The sequence below is a fragment of the Diabrotica virgifera genome, chromosome 1, assembly GCF_917563875.1.
Source record: "Diabrotica virgifera virgifera chromosome 1, PGI_DIABVI_V3a".
Taxonomy (NCBI): domain Eukaryota; kingdom Metazoa; phylum Arthropoda; class Insecta; order Coleoptera; family Chrysomelidae; genus Diabrotica; species Diabrotica virgifera.
The window spans coordinates 2746705-2769666 of NC_065443.1; the positions used below are offsets into that span (position 1 = coordinate 2746705).

The 22962-nt window shown below is 34.7% G+C and overlaps 2 protein-coding genes across 2 annotated transcripts in view; one reads left to right on the plus strand and one right to left on the minus strand.

The window, feature by feature from the left end:
- The window catches only part of LOC114328017 (uncharacterized), a 77646-nt gene that overhangs the window by 14724 nt on the left and 39960 nt on the right, over window positions 1-22962 (minus strand). Inside the window, 4 exon segments of the mRNA XM_050646000.1 lie at window positions 3288-3489; window positions 5243-5574; window positions 10651-10817; window positions 13367-13581. Of these exon segments, the coding sequence (XP_050501957.1) occupies window positions 3288-3489; window positions 5243-5574; window positions 10651-10817; window positions 13367-13581 (916 nt within the window).
- Window positions 2188-22962, plus strand: part of LOC114328023 (stress-activated map kinase-interacting protein 1) — a 162351-nt gene continuing 141576 nt past the window's right edge. Inside the window, exon 1 of the mRNA XM_050655695.1 lies at window positions 2188-2414. The gene's annotated coding sequence lies outside the window, so the exon portion shown is untranslated. The remainder of the gene's footprint in view (window positions 2415-22962) is intronic.

The window sequence follows — 22962 nt, forward strand, 5'->3', positions numbered from 1 at the left end:
TGCCATAATAAGCCACAACAAAAATATATTAAGCGAAAAAGCTATAGAGCTGAAACAGGAAGTTGCTATGTTTGGTCTATATATTAATGAAAGTAAAAAAAATACCTATATGGAGTGCACAAAGTCGAATCCACATGAGAATCTGAAGGTAGACAACCATACCTACGAATATGCCTCCACTTTTCCCTACCTAGACTCAATAATAAAAAATGACAACAACACCTGTCAAGAAATATAACAACGGACTCTTATCGGTAATAAGAAGTGTTTTTATGCATACAAAGACTTAATGAAAAGTAAGTTACTGTTACTGAATCGTGAGTATAAGCTTAGAATCTACAAAACAGTAATTACACAAGTGGTCACATATGGATGTGAAATGTGGACCATCTCAACCACTAATGAAAATCGACTAAAAATATTTGAGTGTAAAATACTAAGGAACATATTTGGACCAACACATTGTAGAGATGGTTCATGGAGAATTAAAATGAACCACAAGCTGAATGAACTAATGCAGAGCGCAGATATTGTTAGATTTGTAAAGTCTAAAGAAGATTTAAGGACAGTTTAGGCAGGCTATATGCATTAAGGCATTATTAAGCTTTGCATTTAACCATATTGTAATACACTATATCTTACATGATCAAGCATGATTTTCTTTACATAACCCTTGTTCTAAACTAGAACCGAATTGGTAAGTACATGTATATTATTATTGTAGACATTTCAAAAACTTATTACTTAGTTGAATTACTTTAAACTTACCACTTATAAAATGTTTACTGTATACTCTCATATTTTAATTTGAGGTCTGTTCTCCTTATTGCTTTTATCCAATGTTCCTGCCTTTGTTTGGATAAAATTCATTTAAATGTATTGCATGGGGGAAATGTATAGCCTTGGGAACAGTAAAAAGTGAGGATTTTATCCCTGTCTGTCCTATTTCCGCAATTTACAGGATTCACAAGAAAGCCCTTGCTACAAGTCGGTCAAACACAAGGAAAGGTGTTTTTTCTTTTTTAAACAAATTGACACAAACTGATAATTACTATGGGATAATTCAGTTCTGTAGGCGATAAACAACTTTATATTTAATTTACTATCACAATTTCGCTGCACAATTAACAATCAAAAACAAAACCAAACAGAATATTTGTCTAAAAACATCTACAAATAACAAATAAATGTAAACAGTGACTAAAAATAAAAATAACACGAAAGACATCAGCTAACTTCATACTTCTCCTAACTTAAAAATGACGTTTATCATACTGTCGCAGCTTTACTATGTGTAAGAGTGAAGTAGCACTAATCCAAAGAAAAAAGATGGTGTCGTCACTTCGCTCCGAATGACACTCTCTCTATGTCAATATATACCTCTATGGTCTGTCTTCGTATTTCTGAGAGAGGTTAGTAATTTCTTCTTTTACTGTAGCAATTTCTAGGTCGCGTCTAATAATATTATTTGCAACATACCATGGGGCATTTGTGATTATTTAAAGAACCTTTCCTTGGAACCTCCCCAAGATTTCGATATTGGAGTTTGATGCAGTACCCCAAAGTTGGATTCCGTAACTATATATGGGCTTCAGGGCCTGTATTCCGTGCACTGTAGATATCTACACGTCGCTTTCTATCGATGTCAATTTTCGTAAAAATATTTGAATTTTTAGCTTTAATTGAATTATTTTCTAGTTTTGCTAGTTTATACTCTAATTGATGTTGAAGTGACACTTAATAAAACAAGAAAATATTTGAATTAAAACTAAAAATTAAAATATATTGACATCGCGCCGATCGCTTTCTATTAATGTCAATATATTTGAATTTTTAGTTTTAATTCAAATATTTTCTTGTTTTACTAAGTGTCACTTCAGCATCAATTAGAGTATAATCTATCGAAACTAGAAAATAATTCAATTAAAGTTAAAAATTCTAATATTTTTACGAAAATTGAAATCGATAGAAAGCGACGTGTAGATATCTACAGTGCACGGAATCCAGGATTGCTTTGTAGACAAGTACCTTATTTTTAACTGAAAGTGATGATTTATGACCAATCAGCCAGTATAGATTGTGTAATTTGAGACCAAGTTGTTTACGTTTCATAAAAATGTGTGTTCTCCAGTTCAGTCTTTGGTCAAGGTGCACTCCAAGGTATTTGACTGTTGTTTGCTGTTTTACTTGGTGGCTGTTGATATATACAGGCGGGCAGTGACCTTTACAGTTTGTAAAGGTAATAATATGAATCGACTTTGTTTCATTTGTTTGAAAACGCCACCGCTTTAGCCAAGTTTGCATTTTGTTGAGGCTAGTTTGCAGAAGTTGAGAAGCTGTCCGGGGGTCTTGATGTACTGACATCACTGCTGTGTCATCTGCATATGTAGCTGTCGTGGTTTAAAAGTTTGTTGGTAAGTCCGCTGTGTACAATAGGTATAACACTGGCCCCAGGACACTGTCCTGCGGGCCTCGGGATCGAACTGGAAATAGTGACGTACGCTCATCTCTATGTTATACTAAAAAGTAACGGTTATGCAGGTAGGATTATGGTGATATGGTGAGTTTTTATACAATTAAGTCTAAATATAAATATAATGTCAAAAATATTTTATATTTTGTTACTTCATAAATTTTTGTTGAAGTAAATTAAATTACGCTTGGTATTATAAACATCCAACTGATTTTTTGTTGTAATATAAAGCAACACTCAAATAAATATAAAAAAGTGATATCGTTGACAGAGTTCAAAATTGTCGCCGATAAAATGAAACTTGCTAATCATTTAATACAAAATCATTTTAATAGAAAATGATAAATAATTTTCTTGAAGTTACCTCTATTTTGACTTGAATCGCTGCCCGTATCAAGATTTTTCTTATATGGGAGTCATTGTATTTTAAATTTTGTTATCTTAATTGGCATCTTAATTACATTTATATCTCGAAAGAAAGTATATCTACTAAATAATTTATTTTTCATACTCTTTCAAACTAGTTTGACAAACAGTTTGAATTTTCAAACCCGTAACCATTGACCAGTTTGACTTGACTTAAATTATTTGTTAGAAGAATTGACTTGAGTTTGACTTGAAATTAAGTCAAACTCAAGTCAACTTCAAATATTCAAGTCAAACTTGGGCAACTCTACTCATTAATCCTCATAGGGTATTGTATATGACTACCTCTGTAGGTCTTTAATTATGTACTTACCCATATTCGATTCTTGTACTAGATTTCCTTTCCAAAGTATTCTTTATACTTTTTAATCAATATTTAAATACTTACCCAAATTCGCTTCTTGTACTACAGCAAATCCAGCATCAATAACCTTTTCTTCTTTTTGGTGGTTTCCTTTTCTTGCCTCCATGAGTAGATGAATCAAATCAGGACGAAGAATTCCTTTCTCTTCTCTGACTCTTATTGTTTCACCAATTAATTCAGTAAAAAACTTTCGAACGTGGTTATCAAATATTTTCACTTTTAATACCTAAAAGAAAAAAATCTTGATATCGTCTGTAAATTTATATACACTGTGTGTCAGCCAAATGGAATAAATTCAATAGTTAAAATACTAATCGTTTTTTTGAAAAATTCTCAGACCTGTCGATTAGTATTTCAAATCTAATTTTTTACATACCCTATCAAAATAACTATCAAAATGACAGTGTTGCCATTTAAGAAAGTCAACGATGACGTCATATCTCTAAATTGGGACACCCTGTATACATTATTATTATGTGAAAAAAATTCCATTTGAAATACTCATCGACAGGCTTAAGCATTTTTCAAAAAAACAATTAGTATTTGAACTATTGAATTTATTCCATTTGGCTGACACACAGTGTATAGTTACTTAACTATAATAATATATAAACAACATCGCTTAGAGTCGCACAAACAATTCACATCAATGAATGTTGCTTAAATTTATAAACAATAGTTTGCTTCTCAACCATCTCCTCAAGACACATCCCATTTTTTGATTTGCAATGAAGTTGAAAACCACTAGATAGCGCCATAGCATAAATGAGTACGTAGTACGTGTCTATTTTACTTTTTTCCATGAATCGGCATATAAGTATTGTTAATATACCCTTTTAAACCTTGCTTGGGTAATATTGCCAAGTAACATTGGCACTACAACTCGAAGGGTTTCTTCCTCTCGAGTCTTCTAGCTAGATCAGTGTTGTCAAGGAGCTGGATGGCATCAACAGTGACGTATTGAAGAAGTCGTTTTTCGTGACTCTTGGCAAATTTTTCAATGGTCTTGTTAACAGTGTCCATTTCTAGGTCACTATGGAGGTCACTGTTCATATAGTACCAAGGAGCGTTGACAATGCTCCTTAGCACTTTTTTGGAATCGCTGGATGATGTCTAAATTGCTATTACTAGCACAGCCCCACAGCTGGATGCCGTATGTCCATATGGGTTTTAGAATCTGTTTATACAAAAGTATTTTGTTGTAGATTGACAGAGTGAATTGTCTTCCCAATACAGATTTTTATACTTCAAGTTAAGCTGTTCTCTTTTCTTTTTAACATGGGCCCTCCAGAGCGTAGCCTAGTGTCTAATGTGATACCCAAATTTTTTGTGGTATCGGCATATGTTAACTGTGTAAATATTATTTAGTTTAACAGAATTGTATCTTTTTTCTTTTTTGTAAAATTAATGTGCACTGACTTCTTGTCCAGTGTTCTTAAGTCTTTTAACAGAGGATTGTAGTTTTCTTGCTGCTTCTTCATGGTCTTCACCTACGGCCAAGACGGCAGTATCATCAGCAACGGTATTCTAGCTATTGTGTTATGCTCTAATTCAGGGATATCACTAGTGTACAATAGGTATATAGGCCCGGTCCTATCACACTACCTTGTGGTACACCTGCATTGATTTCTTTTAGTTCCAGGTAGGCTTCTTCTTGCTTAACCCTAAAAACTCTCTGTAATATATAAGATTACAATAATTCTGTGAATTGTCTTAGCAAAATCCTACTTAACTTGTATGTACGACCTTCTACATTATCAAAAGCTTGCGCTACGTCGAGGAAAACAGCGGAGCAAACTTTCTTATCTTCTAGCGACCTCTCTATTATATCCGTTATTCTATGGACGTGGAATAACATATAAGAAAAATAATCAACAAAGAAAACATGAGGAAAATTAGAAATAAAATACCATCTTTAACCTAGTCAAACTGGATAGATAGAGAGTAATAACCGTTAGCAATTAGGCAGGAAAACTTACCTCAAATATTTTTGGCATAATCGAATATCCAAGGAACTTCATACCTTTCCAGAAACCAGAGAAATCGGTTGCCTCTTTTCCCATAAGATAGAATTCGTTTTCTGGTTTCCTCAAAGAATCAACCTCTAATCCAAAAGCTGTGGTGGCGATGACGTCATTGGTGAAACGAGTAAATGCGTCTTTCATTTCAATTTCTATCGTATTCTTGTCTTTTTCCATAAAGAATTTGGCCAAATTTTCGCCACATTGGGACATCAGCAAAAACATCGATTTCATTTTGCTGCCTGTGAACGATGGGCTCAGAATTGGTCGCATATCCTTCCATCTTTGCCCTGGGACAGCAAAAGAATATAGGGAAATGTAAATAAATACTGACAAATATGATGAGGTAAGTAATTTCCATATGATAATAGTACTACATCAAAGATTATACAAAAAATGTGAATGGAACATCAGTACATCAGTGATTCTCAGTTCGGGTTTAGGCAAGGTTTAGGAACAAGAAAAGCAATAGTAGCAACACAGGTGCTCGTCCAAAAGTATTACGATCAGAGGAAGGAAGTGTTCCTATGTTTTTTAGATTACGAAAAAGCGTGTGATCGTGTCCAACACAAGTTAATGCAGATCCTCAAGAAACTTGATATATACCAAAAAGACATAAGATGCATTGAAAACTTGTACTGGTATCAAATGGCACAATTAAAAATAGACAATTCTATATCCAAACCCATACATATAAGAAGGGGTGTTCAACAGGGATGTGTGCTGTCCCTTCTTTTATTTAACAATTATTCGGAAGACATATTTTAAGAGTCTTTGGAAGATGCAGAGATGGGAATCAAAGTGAATGGAGTATTGATCAACAGCATACGATATGCTGATGATGATTCGAAACATTCTTCTTCTTCTACGGCACTACAGCCCAAATTAAACCTTGGCCTCCTTTATTTTTTGCCTCCACCCTTGTTTGTCGGTGGCTGCTCTTCTCCATACACTGACTACTAAAAGGGCTTGTGTTTACTATGTCTTCTCAGCGCTTTCTTGGCTTTCCAACCGGCCTCTTTTCCTGCATTCTAGCGTTCAGTGCTCTTTTTGGTAGCCTATCCTCTCCCATTCTTATCACATGTCCGGCCCATTGCAATCTTTGTATTCTAATGAAGTCTGACAGGTATGTTTCTTTATAAAGTTGATAAAGCTCGTTGTTTTATCGACTTATGAAGATTCTGTTTTCCCTCACAGGTCCTAGTATTCTTCTCAGTTCTTTCCTTTCGAATGTGTCGAGTTTATTTTTGGATGTTTCTTTCAGGACGCATGCTTCACTGCCATAGCATGCTATCGCTCGCATTAAGGTTTTATAGATTCTCATCTTTGTGTTTCGGTGGACACTTTTAAACCGATATATATGGGAGAGGACAAAAGAAACTCTGTTTGCCTGCGTTATTCTCCTCCGTATTTCTCCAAAGACTGGAACATTGGAAATTAGAAAAGTGTGCCATTTTCAAACGAAAGTAGGATATGTAAAATCAGATGATTAAGGAATCCGTGTACTTAGAGGGCGAGGAAGACAAGCAAGAGCGGAAACTACAAGATTTGTTCACAAATATAAAAGAGGAAGGGTCATGTTCTGGGGAGGAATTATGATCGGTACAAAAAATCCTTCAATTTTCATCCAACCCACTTTAATAGCTAGCAGGTATGTTGATTTGGTACTATAAGTATTTGTACGATAACTTGGATATATGTGAAAATATGAATATACTTTCAGAGTGTGTGGACTGTATTTAGGACTGTTACTGTTAGGTTCAGGTTAAAGTGGGAGTATAAAGTACAAGGTTTTATACAGACAATATTAATATGTATATAAAGTCTTACCAAACTGTGAACGATGTAGATCATTAGGTCACACGAATTGATTGTTCTCGTACCACGATTTGCGAAATCAGGTACGGCGTCACTCCCGAATTACTGTTCGTCACGTAACGTAACACGTATTATTGCTATTTCATTTCAGCCCAAAAGGAAGGCTGGACCGTCCAGAGTGAAGAGATGAGCGATACCGACTTTTCAGTGGCACCGCTGATGAGAGAGAGGGTTCACCTTTTGGCGGGTGTAAGAGTAGAGAGAGTAAATTGCCCCTCTTTGCAAGTGGTACTTGTTGACGGTCGAACCGCTGATGCTAGAGAGAGAATTTCTTCTGTCCCGAATCCAAAATTGTCTGTCTGCAAGAGATGAGGAGAGAGGGTAAGAAATAGGAGGGATAAAATGGTACTACTAAACAGGGCTGCCTTGAGTTTTATTTAAATTAAAGGTTGTAATAAGAGATTTAATGCAGTAAAAAATATAAGAATATTTTTTGCATGTGAAAATTGAACAGTATTTAAATTGTAAAAATTATTGTAAAAATGGATAAAACATTCAAAAAGTAATGATAATTCTCTTAGAAAACGAAGTCCCGTCAGAAGAGTCCCATAGGAAATGTTTTACCATACTTTCCTGAATTTTATGAGATATTTTCGTAGGTCCGATAAACAACATCTAAAAGTAACTAAACTAGTAAGAAGAGGAGCCCAAATTTGGAGGCCAATGAACGAAAAAGACTTTATTTATTTGATTCCTTTTTGTAAATTTTAAAATTAATTAGTGTTTAATACAATCAAAATTCAACTCTCACGCACAAGTTGTACCTACAACTTCAGTGAGAAACTGAGTTTATTTTGTTATGTACAATTTATTTGCTACGAATAAACTCCATATTTATTACAAAGTAAGTTATCAATCGAAGTAGCACAGAAAACGACAATAAATGTCGTTCCCATACCACCAGATTGACAACAGGTGGAATACTTTCTTCGGAAAGGCCCAAAGTATGATACGTGGAGAAATCGGAGAGAAGAGGATATGGGACTACTGATGAGGGGGAAAAGACCTCCGAAACCTGTATAGAGTCTTCCTGCACTCTCCGATTTAACCAGAGTATTATGCAGCTACTGCATTTTCGTGTTGCAAAGAAATTGAAAATGTTTATACATTCCAAAATTTCCTGATCATACGAAAGCTTTTCTTCCCTATATCAAAGGTGTTACTGACAAAATCGACAGAATTCTTAAGCCACGAGGAATAAAAACAGTATTTACCCCCCAACAAAAACTTTCATCTCTTGTCCGATCCGTCAAAGACAACATTCCAAATGAACAACACGGAGTTTATGAAATTCCTTGTGCAGACTGCCCCCGATCTTACATAGGACAAACCAATCGTAGAATCCAAAATAGGATTTATGAACATTCCATATCTGTTCGCAATTCCGATTCAGTTTCAGCCCTAGGCCAACACCATCTTCATACAGGTCACAAAATTGACTTTGAAAACTCCAGAACCATAGCCCCCATCCGCTTCTATAAACAAAGGATTATCCGAGAAGCCATAGAAATCGAAAAACGGCCAAGTTGTCTCAATAAAAGAGATGACGGCATCCGTTTACCTTCGACTTGGAGACCCCTCCTAAAGAAAACATCGTCCGCTCCATCTACAAATACAATTCCCGCCGTCAAAAATCTTCGCGCCACTCCAAATAGTCTTCGCGCTAATTCCCACTCCGCCACGTCATCGACAGCCACGTCAGTCACATCAGTCCACGGTATAAATGACCGCCCCAGCGTCAGCAACAACAGTATTGCAGTGAGTAGTGAAGTAGTGAGTAGTGAGTGTAGTGTCTGGAGCCTCAGGAGACTGAGACCCCGGAAGCCCTGAAGATGACGTCAGAGAGGACGTCGAAAGCTCGGCCTAGAAACCAACGACGCGGTTCAACCCGGAAGCCTGGTGAGTTTAATTTTAATATTAATTCTTTTGTTGATATTGATTTTAGCTTTAAGTTTCATATTTATATATATATATATATATATATATATATATATATATATATATATATATATATATATATATATATATATATATATATATATAGTCCGTCCGCTATAACTTTTCCAATGCGGTACGATTCATTTTCAATCAAATTAAGTCAAAACAGAAAGTGAAACGTACGCCGATGTGTGTAGTATACAAAATGTATATACACATCGACGTTCGTTTCAATTTATGTTTTGACTTAATTTGATTGAAAATGAATCGTACCGCATTAGAAAAGTTATAGCGCCCATATAGCACACAACGTCCGATGGACGTCCATATAACGTACATTTAAAGTCCAAACGTCCATGGACCAAAACTGGACGTACTATGTACGTCCATTACGCGACGTCCATTGGACGTTTGATTTCAACGTACATTGGACATCCATTTGTGGTCCATGGAGATTTTACACAAAATGCGACTATTATTATGAGTAATTATATATAGCTTCTTGTTTTAATCAAAGCAATATTATTAGTAGAATACAAGAAGCTTCTAATAAATGTAGTCACATATTTTTTCATCATCGAATTAAAACACTAAACCACTAAAATTATTTTAATTAAACCTATATAATATTAAACGATGGTAAACTTTTTCAGAATAACAGAGCTATATATAGAACTTACAATAATTAAACACTACCAATTTAAATCTTAAATGTGCATTTTGTAAATCTTAAATTTCCCGCCAAACTAAATGAGAATCTTCTTGACAACGTTGTCGCTCTTCACGCTATCGGTCGTAAACGGTAGTACTTTTAGGGGATTATCGCTGTTAATTGTTGTGGAATACTGAAGGAGGATTTATTTATGATAATTCACAGAATGGCAAACCCGCTTGCAATATACAACCGTACTGACTCGCAAGTTCTAAGAAATAATGTTTGGAAAGAACAGAACAGAAATAAACCTCTTTTAATGTGCATGCATTATCTGAATTTTGTCTATACAATATAATACAACCTGTGATATCTTTGTGTTTGCTGTTTATCGTGCAAGTGCAGTCGTGCATTAATGAAGTTCCTATAATAAAGTATACATAATAAAGTTATAATAAAGAGAAATAAAAAAGGTATTTTGAGTAATATTTACTTATAAAGTATAAGTTTAGTATTATAGGAACTATTTCCTATACCTAAAGGCTTTTTGCTATGTATGTATTCAAAAAATTATGGACACTAGATTGCTTTCTGAAAAAAGTGCCCTACAAAAATGTCCATAAGACGTACATTGAATGTACATCAGATGTACATTGAATAATGTACACTGAAAGCTTCAACAACATACACTGTACGTTTGTAGCGGACGTCCTATGGACGTCCAATTTTGTAAGCTCTGGACGTTCGTTGGACGTCCATCGGATGTCCATTGTACCTTAGCGGGACGTCCATTGGACGTTCCAATGTACAGAGATGTACGTCCATTGGATGTCCATAAAACGTACTCGTGCTATCTGGGCGGACGGACTATACATGGTTGCTCCAATCAATTACTCACCTGTAAGTGCGAACAAATTTTTACTCCATAAGGGATCAGCTTTCTCCGGGAGGAAAGGACGGTGGTCCATGAAGTGATCAAAATCTTTTACTCCGATTTGTTTAATTAGGTTCACGTCTCTTATCAGAAGTGTCGGGGAAGTAAACTGATATATTCCAATATACCTACTAAAAAATTAAGATTTATAACAAGGAGCCATAAGATCAAAATACATATAATCATCATTCTGTAAAGTTTATTATATTTATAGGTATATACAGGGTATTTGGTAACGTATGAGCCATAGCTTAACCTTAGATTCCTGAGGTTAAAATGGGTCGATTTAAGCTAACTTACTTTAGTACGAAAGTTAATAATAACCGAAATATAGTGTCAAAATTAAACTTTCATTTTATTTATTCTTGAAGATTTCCTGACAGGCATGGGAAAACAGCACGAAATTTAGTAAGCAGGGTTTTTTGGGACGAGAGATCCAAATTCGCCATCAAATAAGATGTATTACTCAGAGGGCGCCACATTCAAAAAGTATGCAGAGTGTGGGATAAAAAAAATTGAACGTATTAAATGAGCGCTGAAAGACGTATGTGGCGCCCTCTGGGTAATACATCATTTTTTGTGACGAATTTAGATTTCTCATCCCAAAAAACCCCCGCTTACCAAATTTCGTGTTGTCATCCCATGTGTGTCGGTAAATATTCAAGAATAAATAAAATAAAAGTATGAACTTTGACACCTTTTATTTCGGTTATTATCAACTTTTATACTAAATCGACCTATTTAAGGTCAGGTAAGGAATCTAAACAAAGGTCTATGGCCCATTCTTTACCAAATACCCTGTATGTATATGTAGTATATCTAATATAATGAGAAAAATACATTATAAGTATTCACGAAATCTTCTATCCCACTATTATTCTGACTGATGTCCTGGTTATTTTATTTATTTAGCGTATGGACTTTTACAGTACGATAAGTATACAAATCTGGACCTCGGAGGTAAACTACACTAATCGACATGGTGATATTTTGAACAAGTTCCTTTAATCCACTTATTAGTTGGATTATACAAATTGGTTATATATTATCATTAAAATATGGGCATATTGTCTTTCAACCAATAGGGAACTTGCATAAAATTTTAAATTCGAAAAAAATGTTATAAATCACAACAGAACATAATTTAAAACATGTATCAAAGATTAAAAAGTTTTGTTTGGCTTTCGTTTGGCCCCTAAAGATGATTAAAAATTCAAATTAAAACAGGTGGCCCAAAACGCGTCGTGACGTCATTCGTTTAAATTATGTTTACATTCTTCCAAAAAAGTAAACAGAATTTAAAATTAGACATTATAAACGTCAGTAGAAAATACAGTTATGTAACCTCATAAATGTTTTTGATCGTTTGAACTATTTTAAATTGACTAAAGGTTCTCTAAACCAAGGCCAGAAAACAAAAAATATATATATATATATATATATATATATATATATATATATATATATATATATAGATTTTAAATTTGTACTTGTTATTATGAGGTTTTAAGGCGTAAAATTTTGGAAATCTTATTTTTAAAGGAAACTGAATATTATTATGCAATAAAAAAATGTGCAAGTTCCCTATTAGGTTTGGCATTCGTTTTGACACTGACACTATTAAATGACATTTAAAATAGTTCAAACGATCAAAAACACTTGTGAGGTTACATAACTGTATTTTCTACTGACGTTTATAATGTCTAATTTTAAATTCTGTTTACTTTTTTGGAAGAATGTAAACATAATTTAAACGAATGACGTCACGACGCGTTTTGGGCCACCTGTTTTAATTTGAATTTTTAATCATCTTTAGGGGCCAAACGAAAGACAAACAAAACTTTTTAATATTTGATACATGTTTTAAATTATGTTCTGTTGTGATTTATAACATTTTTTTCAAATTTAAAATTTTATGCAAGTTCCCTATTATGGGATATATCAGATTATTGTTAACATCCTAAGTGCTCTAAATGACATAGTGTTGCTTTGTTACATAGTGCTCTAAATGACAGATGCTCGAAATGACATGAAGTTTACCTCTCAGGTTCAGAAATATATATATTATTCAAACGCTAAAATAGAATGAATGAAACTAAATATTAATGTCCAATTTACATAGCCATTCAATTGCTTCTGGGGAACATTCCACAAAGTCCTGGAGGTTTCCACGGTATGCACGATTTAGGCAGTCTGAAACACAATGCACTGTGGACTTTCCGCACGACCCCATTTGAACAGCGAATCAGCACATTTACCATGTCCGGTACGTATGCGATTAAGTTGGGGTAGATATCTGATTATAGTCTGAATCACCAACTTTTCGGGTAGATCTGATTGGAGAATTTCTAGATCTCAGTCGCTGGTGCTCTTTTGAGTTGTCTGGTATGTCTTGATGGATTGCTAATTGTACGTTGGCTAAAATTTTCTGGTACTCTCTCACTAATGCTGCTGTACGGCGTAGATATGGTGGAGCAATATTGCTCAAAGTAAGCAGCCATCTCACTGGTGATTCCTGGTGATTCCCTGGTGATTTCGCTCAGCATATGATTCTTGAAATTCATCCACACTCAACTTATTGAGTTTCAACAATATTTGTGCAACGATAATTATTGAACTGATTTAGTGTAAAGTATACGTTATGGATTAAACGTTAAAATTACCCAATTAATTTACATACCTTGCTTCAGGTGCTGCGTTGTATGCCTCAACGACCATATCTGTGAAAGTCTGCCTTTGAAGAATCACGCCCCAGTTATCTCCAGGTATCCATGATTGCTTGGTCTGGTTTACACCTCTTTCCGTCCAAAAGCTTCCAGCCTTAATTACGAAGTAGTAAAATAAAGCTCCTATCACAACAGCTGCTAATATTAATTGCAACATATTGGTTTTGACTTATCCTAAATCAAATGTACAAAGGTTATAGTGTAGGAAACAGAGGTTGAACCTTGCAAAATGGACACAAGTCCGGTTTTATTTTTTTTCTGGCATATCAAGGGGTGCTTATTATAAGACTAACTTTTTCTGAAAAAATTTCGCCCCGGAACTCCCCTTTTCACCCCTTTAAAGGGGGTAATTTATGGTTTTTGCAGAACGTAGCCCTTCCTGTACCTTTTACAAAAAATTTCTTTTATAGAAATATGAAGAGGACTATATTTTCTACGATTTATTTCCGACAGCATCTCTCTATCATCCGAGGTTTAGCAAGGGTGGCGCCCCAAAGTTGACAAGTTTTTAAAAAAGATGTTTTTAAAAAAAAAATATATTTTTCCCTAACTGTAACGGAAATTAAAAAGAAATGCTGCGGAGATGATTCACAAATAGATGATTGATTTTTTGATATAGGTTTCACTTAAAGGTAATTGCCCTTTTTTTAATTACAGGGTGTTACATTTTAAAAAACACCTTTTTATACCATCTGAACCGTTTATGCTAGAGTAAAAAGACTTTCAGCGATTACCCATGTACTGGTGTTATTTACAAATTTGTATAATGCACCCCCATTTTTTCCCCGGAACCACCCAAACAAAAAGAAGAATTAATAAATAAAGTGATTTTCTTGGAATCCTTCACACACAATGCCCTTCATTAATATGCTTCATATATCATTTTGTGCAAGTTATTATTACCCATGCATGGACACTAAAAGCGATTTCCTAGTGCAACCCCTGTAGCCAAAAACAATAAATAAAATGGGGGGTTGAAATTTTTTTTTTGTTTTTTGCTTTTTGATCCATATGGGCATATGCTTCATCAATAGTGCTTTTCAAAAATATATATGGTTATTGCAACATCCCTGCGCAAACCACCCCTATCCTTGAAAATATACTGCAGAAACTACCCCTATACCTTATCCAGCATGTTTTTACGATTTTCTCATTACCTATTCATTTTTTTTTAAACAAAACTTATACAAGGTTAAAGACCACTATTTACTCTAAAAATTAGGTCCTATTAATTTTTTTCGTTTAAGCAACCGTTACGGCACAGTGGCGCCGTAAACCTCATATATGCTTTGACGGGCTCCAGTTTTTGTTTATTTTTTCGTCATCTGTTTGTTTTATTGATAAAGTACTTATGTAAAATAAAACAACACAGTGTAACCTACAAATCATGACCTATGCACATTTTACATTCTTTGCTCCCCAAAGCTACAGTGGTGGCCCAAAATAAAGTTTTTCATATTTTCGCCACCTACACGCATTTTATTGCGTTAATGCTACCTTAATAGCACAATATTCACCCCTAAGTGGTCGCTAAGCAGTGGCGGATCCAGGGAGGGGTGATGGGGGCGATCACCCCCACCGCTCTCAAACCAAGTGATATTATATTTGAAGATTATAAAAATATTCATTTATTTTTATAGAAATACTTATATTAATATTATTTTTATAAGAATGACTTTATGTTTTAGCGACAGTGGCGGATCCAGCATCGTTAAGAGGGGGGTGCCATTTGGTTAAATTTCTATAAAAATAAATGAATATTTTTATAATCTTTGAATATAATATCACTTGGTTTGAGTGGGGGGGGAGGTGATCACCCCCATCACCCCTCCCTGGATCCGCCACTGCATAGCGACCACCTAAGGGTAAATATTGTGCTGTTAAGGTAGCATTAATGCAATAAAATGCATGTAGGTGGCGAAAATATGCAAAAATTTATTTTGGGCCACCACTGTGGCTTTGGGGAGCAAAGAATGTAAAATGTGCATAAGTCATAATTTGTAGGTTACACTGTGTTGTTTTATTTTGCATAAGTACTTTATCAATAAAACGAACAGATGACGAAAAAAAAACAAAAACTGGAGCCCGCCAAAGCATATAGGAGGTTTACGGCGCCACTGTGCCGTAACGGTTGCTTATACGAAAAAATGAATAGGACATAATTTTTAGAGTAAATAATGGTCTTTAACCCTGTATAAGTTTTGTTTAAAAAGAACACATAGGTAATGAGAAAATCGTAAAAACATGCTCGCCAAGGGATAGGGGTAGTTTCTGCAGTATATTTTCAAGGATAGGGGTGGTTTTTGCAGAGATGTTGCAATAATCATATATATTTTTGAAAAGCACTATTGATGAAGCATGTGCCCATATGGATCAAAAAGCAAAAAACAAAAAAAAATTTTCAACCCCCCATTTTATTTATTTTTTTTTGCTACAGGGGTTGCACTAGGAAATTGCTTTTGGTGTCCATGCATGGGTAATAATAACGTCCACAAAATGATATATGAAGCATATTAATAAAGGGCATTGTGTGTGAAGGATTCCAAGAAAATCAATTTATTTATTAATTCTTCTTTTTTTTTGGGGTGGTTCCAGGAAAAAAATGGGGCTGCATTATACAAATTTGTAAATAGCACCAGTACATGGGTAATCGCTGAAAGTCTTTTTACTCTAGCATAAACGGTTCAGATGGTATAAAAAGAGGTTTTTTAAAATGTAACACCCTGTAATTAAAAAAAGGGCAATTACCCTTAAGTAAAACCTATACCAAAAAATCAGTCAATTATTTGTGAATAATTGCCGCAGGATTTCTTCTTAATTTCCGTTACAGTTAGGGAAAAATATATATTTTTTAAAAACATCTTTTTTAAAAACTTGTCAACTTTAGGGCGCCACCCCTGCTAAACGGTGGATAATAGAGAGATGGTGTTGGAAATAAATCGTAGAAAATATAGTCCTCTTCATATTTCTATAAAAGAAATTTTTTGTAAAAGTTACAGGAAGGGCTACGTTCCGCAAAAACCACAAATTTCCCCCTTTAAAGGGGTGAAAAGGGAGGTTCCGGGGCGAAATTTTTTCAGAAAAAGTTAGTCTTATAATAAGCACCCCTTGATATACCAGAAAAAAAATAAAACCGGACTTGTGTCCATTTTGCAAGGTTCAACCTTTGTTTCCTACACTATTATAAAATTTACAGATTTCCAGATGTTGCAGATTTACACTTAAATTTAGAACAACAGACTATTAAGAGTTGGAAGATTTTGAAGTATTTCGGCTCAATGATAAGCCAAAACCAGGGCCTATTTTACCACTAGGCCAGTGAGGCACCTGCCTCGGGCCCGCATATTAATGGGGCCCGGAAAGATCATCACAAAAATTTTATTGCAATAAAACAAAATACATTTTCAAATTTGTCAACTGTGGTCACATGAGACACACTTTGAAAATCTTTCTACGTATCATCCACAGTAGAATCAGAGATAAATGTGAAAACGACCAGGATGAAACACAATTTGGCTTCAGAAATGGACTGGGAACCCGGGTCGCACTCTTTGCACTAAATGTATTATTGCAGAAATGCCGAGATCAAAGGAAAGGCGTATTTGCTGTATTTATTGACTATGAGAAGGCGTACAGATCGAGTACATCACAAATTAATTAAAATATTAAAGGATTAAGGAGTTGATAGTCAAGATGTACGAATCATAGAAAAATTATACTGGCGTCAAATAGCGACAGCTTGCATAAAAAGAAAATCAACAGAAATATGCAAAACACAAAGAGCTGTCAGACAGGGCTGTCCCCACTGTTATTCAATTTATATTCAGATAGAATATTTAAGGAAGTACTCCATATTTTGGAATGGGGTGTGAAAGTTAATGGAATTTTGATAAATACAGTCAGATATGTAGACGATACAGTTATTTTAAGTGATTTGAATAGATTACAATACTTTTTCAATGACATTGACACAGTGGGAGAAGAGTTTGGCCTAAACATAAACTGTTCAAAAACAAAATACGTGGTATTTAGCCGTTTAGCCCATCAAGATTCACAGTTATATGTTGATGGTCATATTGTCATATAATTCAAAGAGTAGCCAGTTTTAAATATCTTGGTTGCCATATTACTGAACAACTAGATCCATATAAAGAGATAAAATGTAGAATCGAGATAGCCCGCACGACATTTTTAAAAATGAGGTCATTCTTCTGTAATGATAATTTGCAACTTAAACTTCAAAAGCGCATGATTAAATGCTACATTTGGTCAGTCCTCTTGTCTGTTGTCGAAGCATGGACATTAAAAATATCGACCATTAATTGTTTGGAGGCCTTTGAAATGTGGCTGTACAGGCGTACACTGAAAATACCATGGACGGCTACTCTGACAAGTGTGGCAGTCCTCAAGAGAGCAAATGCTGCCAGCGAGCTGCTTGATAACATCAAATATAGAAAGATGGCCTATTTTAGACACGTAGTAAGGGGAGACCGGTATAATATTTTTCAACTTATTATGATGGGCAAAATCGAAGGACGCAGAGGAATTGGTAGAAAGCAGGCCTCTTGGTTGAAGAATATCCGGGAGTGGACAGGAATAAAGAAAGCAGAACAACTATTTAGAATAGCTCGAGACAGAGACAGTTTCGCCATGTTAATCTCCAACGTCAAGAGGACTTGATAGGGCACGTTAAAAAGAAGAAGAAGGTCTTACAACAATTGAAAAATTTGATATCAATATTAAATAATTAACTTAATTAATATTATTATTAAAATATATTTAGGGGCCCGAAAATTATGTAGTGCCTCGGGCCTGATTTTAAGTAAAATAGGTTCTGGCCAAAACGGTACTTGTATGAAGGATATAGAAATTAAAATAGCACGAGAAAAACAAGCCACGAAAGCACTCCATGGAGTGATATGGAATAACAGTATAACCAAAGAAAACCAAAAATAATCTTTCAGAGCATACCTATTACAAAATAAAATAAGAACAACAAACAAATAAATTATGTATACAGCGAGGAGTACAGCACGGAGACACCATCTCACCAAAGCTACTCGCAACTCTTTTAGAACACACTTTTAAGAAGGCAGATCTAAACGAATATGGTATCAAAATAAATGGAGAGAAGTTCAATCATTTGAGATTCGCGGATGACATCGTCCTTAGCCGATCGTACAGATGATGCAGTAATAATGTTGAACAAATTATACCATGCTTCCTTAGAGGTCGGACTAAAGATGTAACAGCAACAAGACGTAATAATGACTAATCTAGTGCTAAATCGTAATGTTGTTGATGAAAGGGAAATTGAGCAGACTGCATCTCATAAGTAGGACACGAAAACTACTTTGGACATGAAAATCTTTGACCAGTGTGTGTTGCCTGTACTCACTTAAGAAGCCGAAACATTAACACGCACAAAAAAGGTAATAAAAAGATTAGCGTAACTCAGAGGGCTATGGAGCGTCAGATGTTGGGTGTCTCCCTGAGAGACCGAATCCCAAACGAAGAAATACGTCGTAGAACAAAAATAACAGACGCTGTCGAAAAAATCGCGTCGCTAAAGTGGAATTGGGCAGGACACGTCGCCAGATTGTTAGACAACCGATGAACAAAACGTATTGTCGAGTGCACAAAGAAGCATTACGGAGCGGAGGACGCCCACCAACTAAATGGACCGACAATCTGAAGAATGTTATCGGTAACTGGATGCAAGCCGCACAAAACAGAGAGAGATGGAAAGAGCTGAAGGAGATCTATGTCCAGCAGTGGACGCGTATGGGTTGATGATAATGAAAATAAGATCAGTTACATTAGACTTTATCGAAAGTTGTCGACAAATCATCAGAGATGATAAAATAAGAACAGAGAAAATATGAAACAGAATGGAAGTCGAATGCTAAATTACAAAAAAATGAAACAACAGAGCTCTGTGGTGGTACAAAGAATGCCAGAGCACGAACAGTAAAACCTGCTACAAGATGGAAAGCGTATATATCAAATGATATGATAGATAGAGACCTCAAAGAAGATGACTGGGAAAATAGAGCACCATGGAGGATGAAAGCTGCCAACTCATAATGGAAAAAAGTAGAAGAAAAAGAAGAAGGAGAAGGATCATATTATTATTTTTTTTACCACCAAAACCAAGTAATTCATAGTTTAACCAAAAAGATCTCAGCTTTAGGCAAATATATAAATATGAGATATATAGATATAGAACAGAGAATAAATAATATATTACACTGTTGCTTAAATTATTTGAAAAAATAAATAAAATTTCAAATTGATTATTTTTAAATTCCGTTTACCTTGTGTGCTTTGCTGTCATATCACTGGCACTGAATCTGCCAATTCCCGCAGCTTTGTTTATATAACGAGTACAATTATCTGATAGGTATTAAAAAAAACTTAATGGTTTACACGTTACTATAATTTTGGAGTAGGTAACCTACTTTTCTAGTAGTAAATACATTTAAAACGCTACAAAGTAAATAATACTGGTGGTCGATAGATTCGAAACTATTCAACTGAGTAACATGTTACTAACTTGTTACAAGAATACCAGATAGTAAACATCTTTGTCTATCTCGGGTCTAGTATAACTAACGATGGTAACTGTGAAGCAGAAGTTCGAAGAAGTATTGGTATAACAAAAAATGCGATGAGTCGCCTAACTAAAGTTTGGAAAGACAGATCTATCTCTCAAAATATCAAGATGAGACTGGTGAATGCCCTTGTATTCTCAATATTTCTATACAGGGCAGAGACTTTTCTCTGCCCCTTCGCGCAAGCGAGCGCCAAAAAATTGATGCATTTGAGATGTGGTGCTGGAGAAGAATGCTGCGCATGCCTTGGATAGCACATAGAACAAACGTTTCCATTTTAAACCAACTCAAAATGAAAAAAAGGCTGTCCACAATATGTCTGCAACGAATTCTGCAATTCTTTGGTCACGTGGTTCGCAGAGGTGACGACAGTTTGGAGAGATTAATTGTTTCTGGAAACGTTCCGGGAAGAAGATCAAGAAGACGATCACCAACTAGATGGTCCGACCAAATTAAGAATTCAGCTGGAAACTCATTCTGCGAAGCTCTTAGAGCAGCTGAAGGTAGAGACCAATGAAAAAAAATTATTAGAAATATAAGAGAGAGAGAATGTATGGTATACTGCCGTACCTACCAGACAAATAATAGAACTCTCGGTTGTTTTCTGCGTCGCTAACAGAGACTTATTTTACCACTAGGCCCGTGAGGCACCTGCCTCGGGCCAGCATTTTAATGGGGCTCAGAAAGATCTATAATTTTTTTTGCTATACCCAAAGGTTTTTTAATTAAGTATTTTCTATGGGAAATAAGCCACAATTTTACTAAAAAATGAATTTATTAACGTTTCGAAGCCCAAATCGGGTTTCGTTGTCAAAATACAAAATACTATTAAAATAAACAAAAATGTTGTTGCTAAGTAAAAAAATTCTAATAATTTATTTAATCTGACTCATTTATATTGGCAATTCAGACGTATATTATACATTTTAAAGTAGAAGACTTTAAAATGATATCGCCAATATTTATGAGTTGCGTTCCTGGGACGACTTTACTAAAAGATAGTTCATTCGATTACATGAAATCAATCCCAACTCAAGAATATCCGTCGCAAAAAAATCATGTGATCTGTCTTTAAAAAGACAACCAAATGCAACGATGACAGTAAAATTCTCGCGTTAAAGATTCCATAGTAAATCACGAGGGAAAACCAAGAAAAAAAACTCGTGATACTATCCCGACATAGTAAGTATTTCTTACATTTAATTTACCTTCAAAAAACTAATACCAAATTCTGACTTTAATATGTTTAAATTATAAATAATATTAATATTACATAGATATACAATAAGTAATACTAAAATATAAAATTTGTACTAACTCGATATGTTATTGACTTACTAATCAGGTATTTTCTTTCTATTGACTTCCTCTTTCAGTATGGGTAACCACATCCTACTGCATTACTACATATAGTAAAATTGTGGCTTATTTCCCATAGAAAATACTTAATTATAAAAATGCCACAAGGAAATAGCTTCAGAGCAAAGGTTTTTTCTGCAAAAAAAACAGTTGGTTTAAACCAAGGTTTCAAGCTAGTTGGTTTAAACCTGCCAACCCTGATTATGTTTATAATATGGGAGCGAGCCACAATAATTATTATTGGTGTAATGAAATTTACATTTTTAAATAACTAATGTTCGTCAAAAAAAATGTTTTAATAAATTCTGGGAAGATTTATAACCTATTTTTATTAAGTTATGTATTCTTTTCACAAAAAGTGTGAAGTTGAAAATATTTTTGAGGGTGGTGTTAACTTAAGTTTTTTAAATTTTGTAACATAGATTTCTGTTCGTGCCAATAATTGTGACTTAATCCCATTTAAACATAATATTTAAATCATACCATTCTTAAAATAAAAATGTATACCATTTTTATTCAGTTGCAATGCGAAGGCAAAACAATCTTACTTTTCAATTAGAATACGGAGTGCAGTCCAGTCCCTTGAATCGCGATTTTCGGCTCTTATTGGAGCCTCATCGGAAAGAACGTAGGCACTGTTCTCCATATTTTAACTGATTCGCATCGAGAGCTTTTCCCACCCATTGCAACTGAAGTGAAAATGGTATACATTTTTATTTTATAGTCGTATTACTCCGTAGAGTAACTAGGTGCATTTTTCCGTTGGAACTTTACCAGCTGCAGACGGGGATGTGATTTGCATAGTGTAGAATTCCTTCCCTCTCGTCTTCACTGCAGCATCCATTTGACTTGCAAATTGTAGAAGTCTTGGAGGTGTCACCAGGAAAGTGTACCAATAAGTTTTCAATTTAAAAATCTTTTAGTAATATTTTTAATATTTTCAATATTAATAATTTACTATTAGGATTGAAAACTACTTCGTCATACCATTCTTGTTTATCTAAATAGTATGTAAACAATAGTCATTTTTATTACTCAGACTGAATTATTTATCATGAATTGCTATAAATGATATTTATTTCTGTCTAGATACACTTCAATTTATCTAATCTAAGACTAGTTTAATTTTTAATTTAATCGTCTTAGGAGATAGTTTTTAATAATTATTATATCTAAGGCTTTATATCTGTGAGCCTTGTTTTCTTTTACAATGGGTAGGATGCTAACCTGGCCCATCAACCCTCCTCTTTTATCCGGGCTTGGGACCGGCTGTGAGCGTTAAGACACGAAATAGAAATCAGTTTTCAGGAAGTACAGATAGCCATAAATTCACTCAAAAATAGAAAGGACTAGACTCACCAGGACCAGACGAAATAACCAACGAGCCTCTAAAATACGGAGGAGAAAGTATAACCCTAAAGCTGACAAAACTTATACAAAAACTAATATTGCACTGCAATATACCAGACGCATGGAGAAACAGCATAATGATACCGATGTTCAAGAAAGGAGACAAAGAAGACCCTAACAACTATAGAGGCATAAATCTACTAAACACTGCACTTAAGTTAACCACA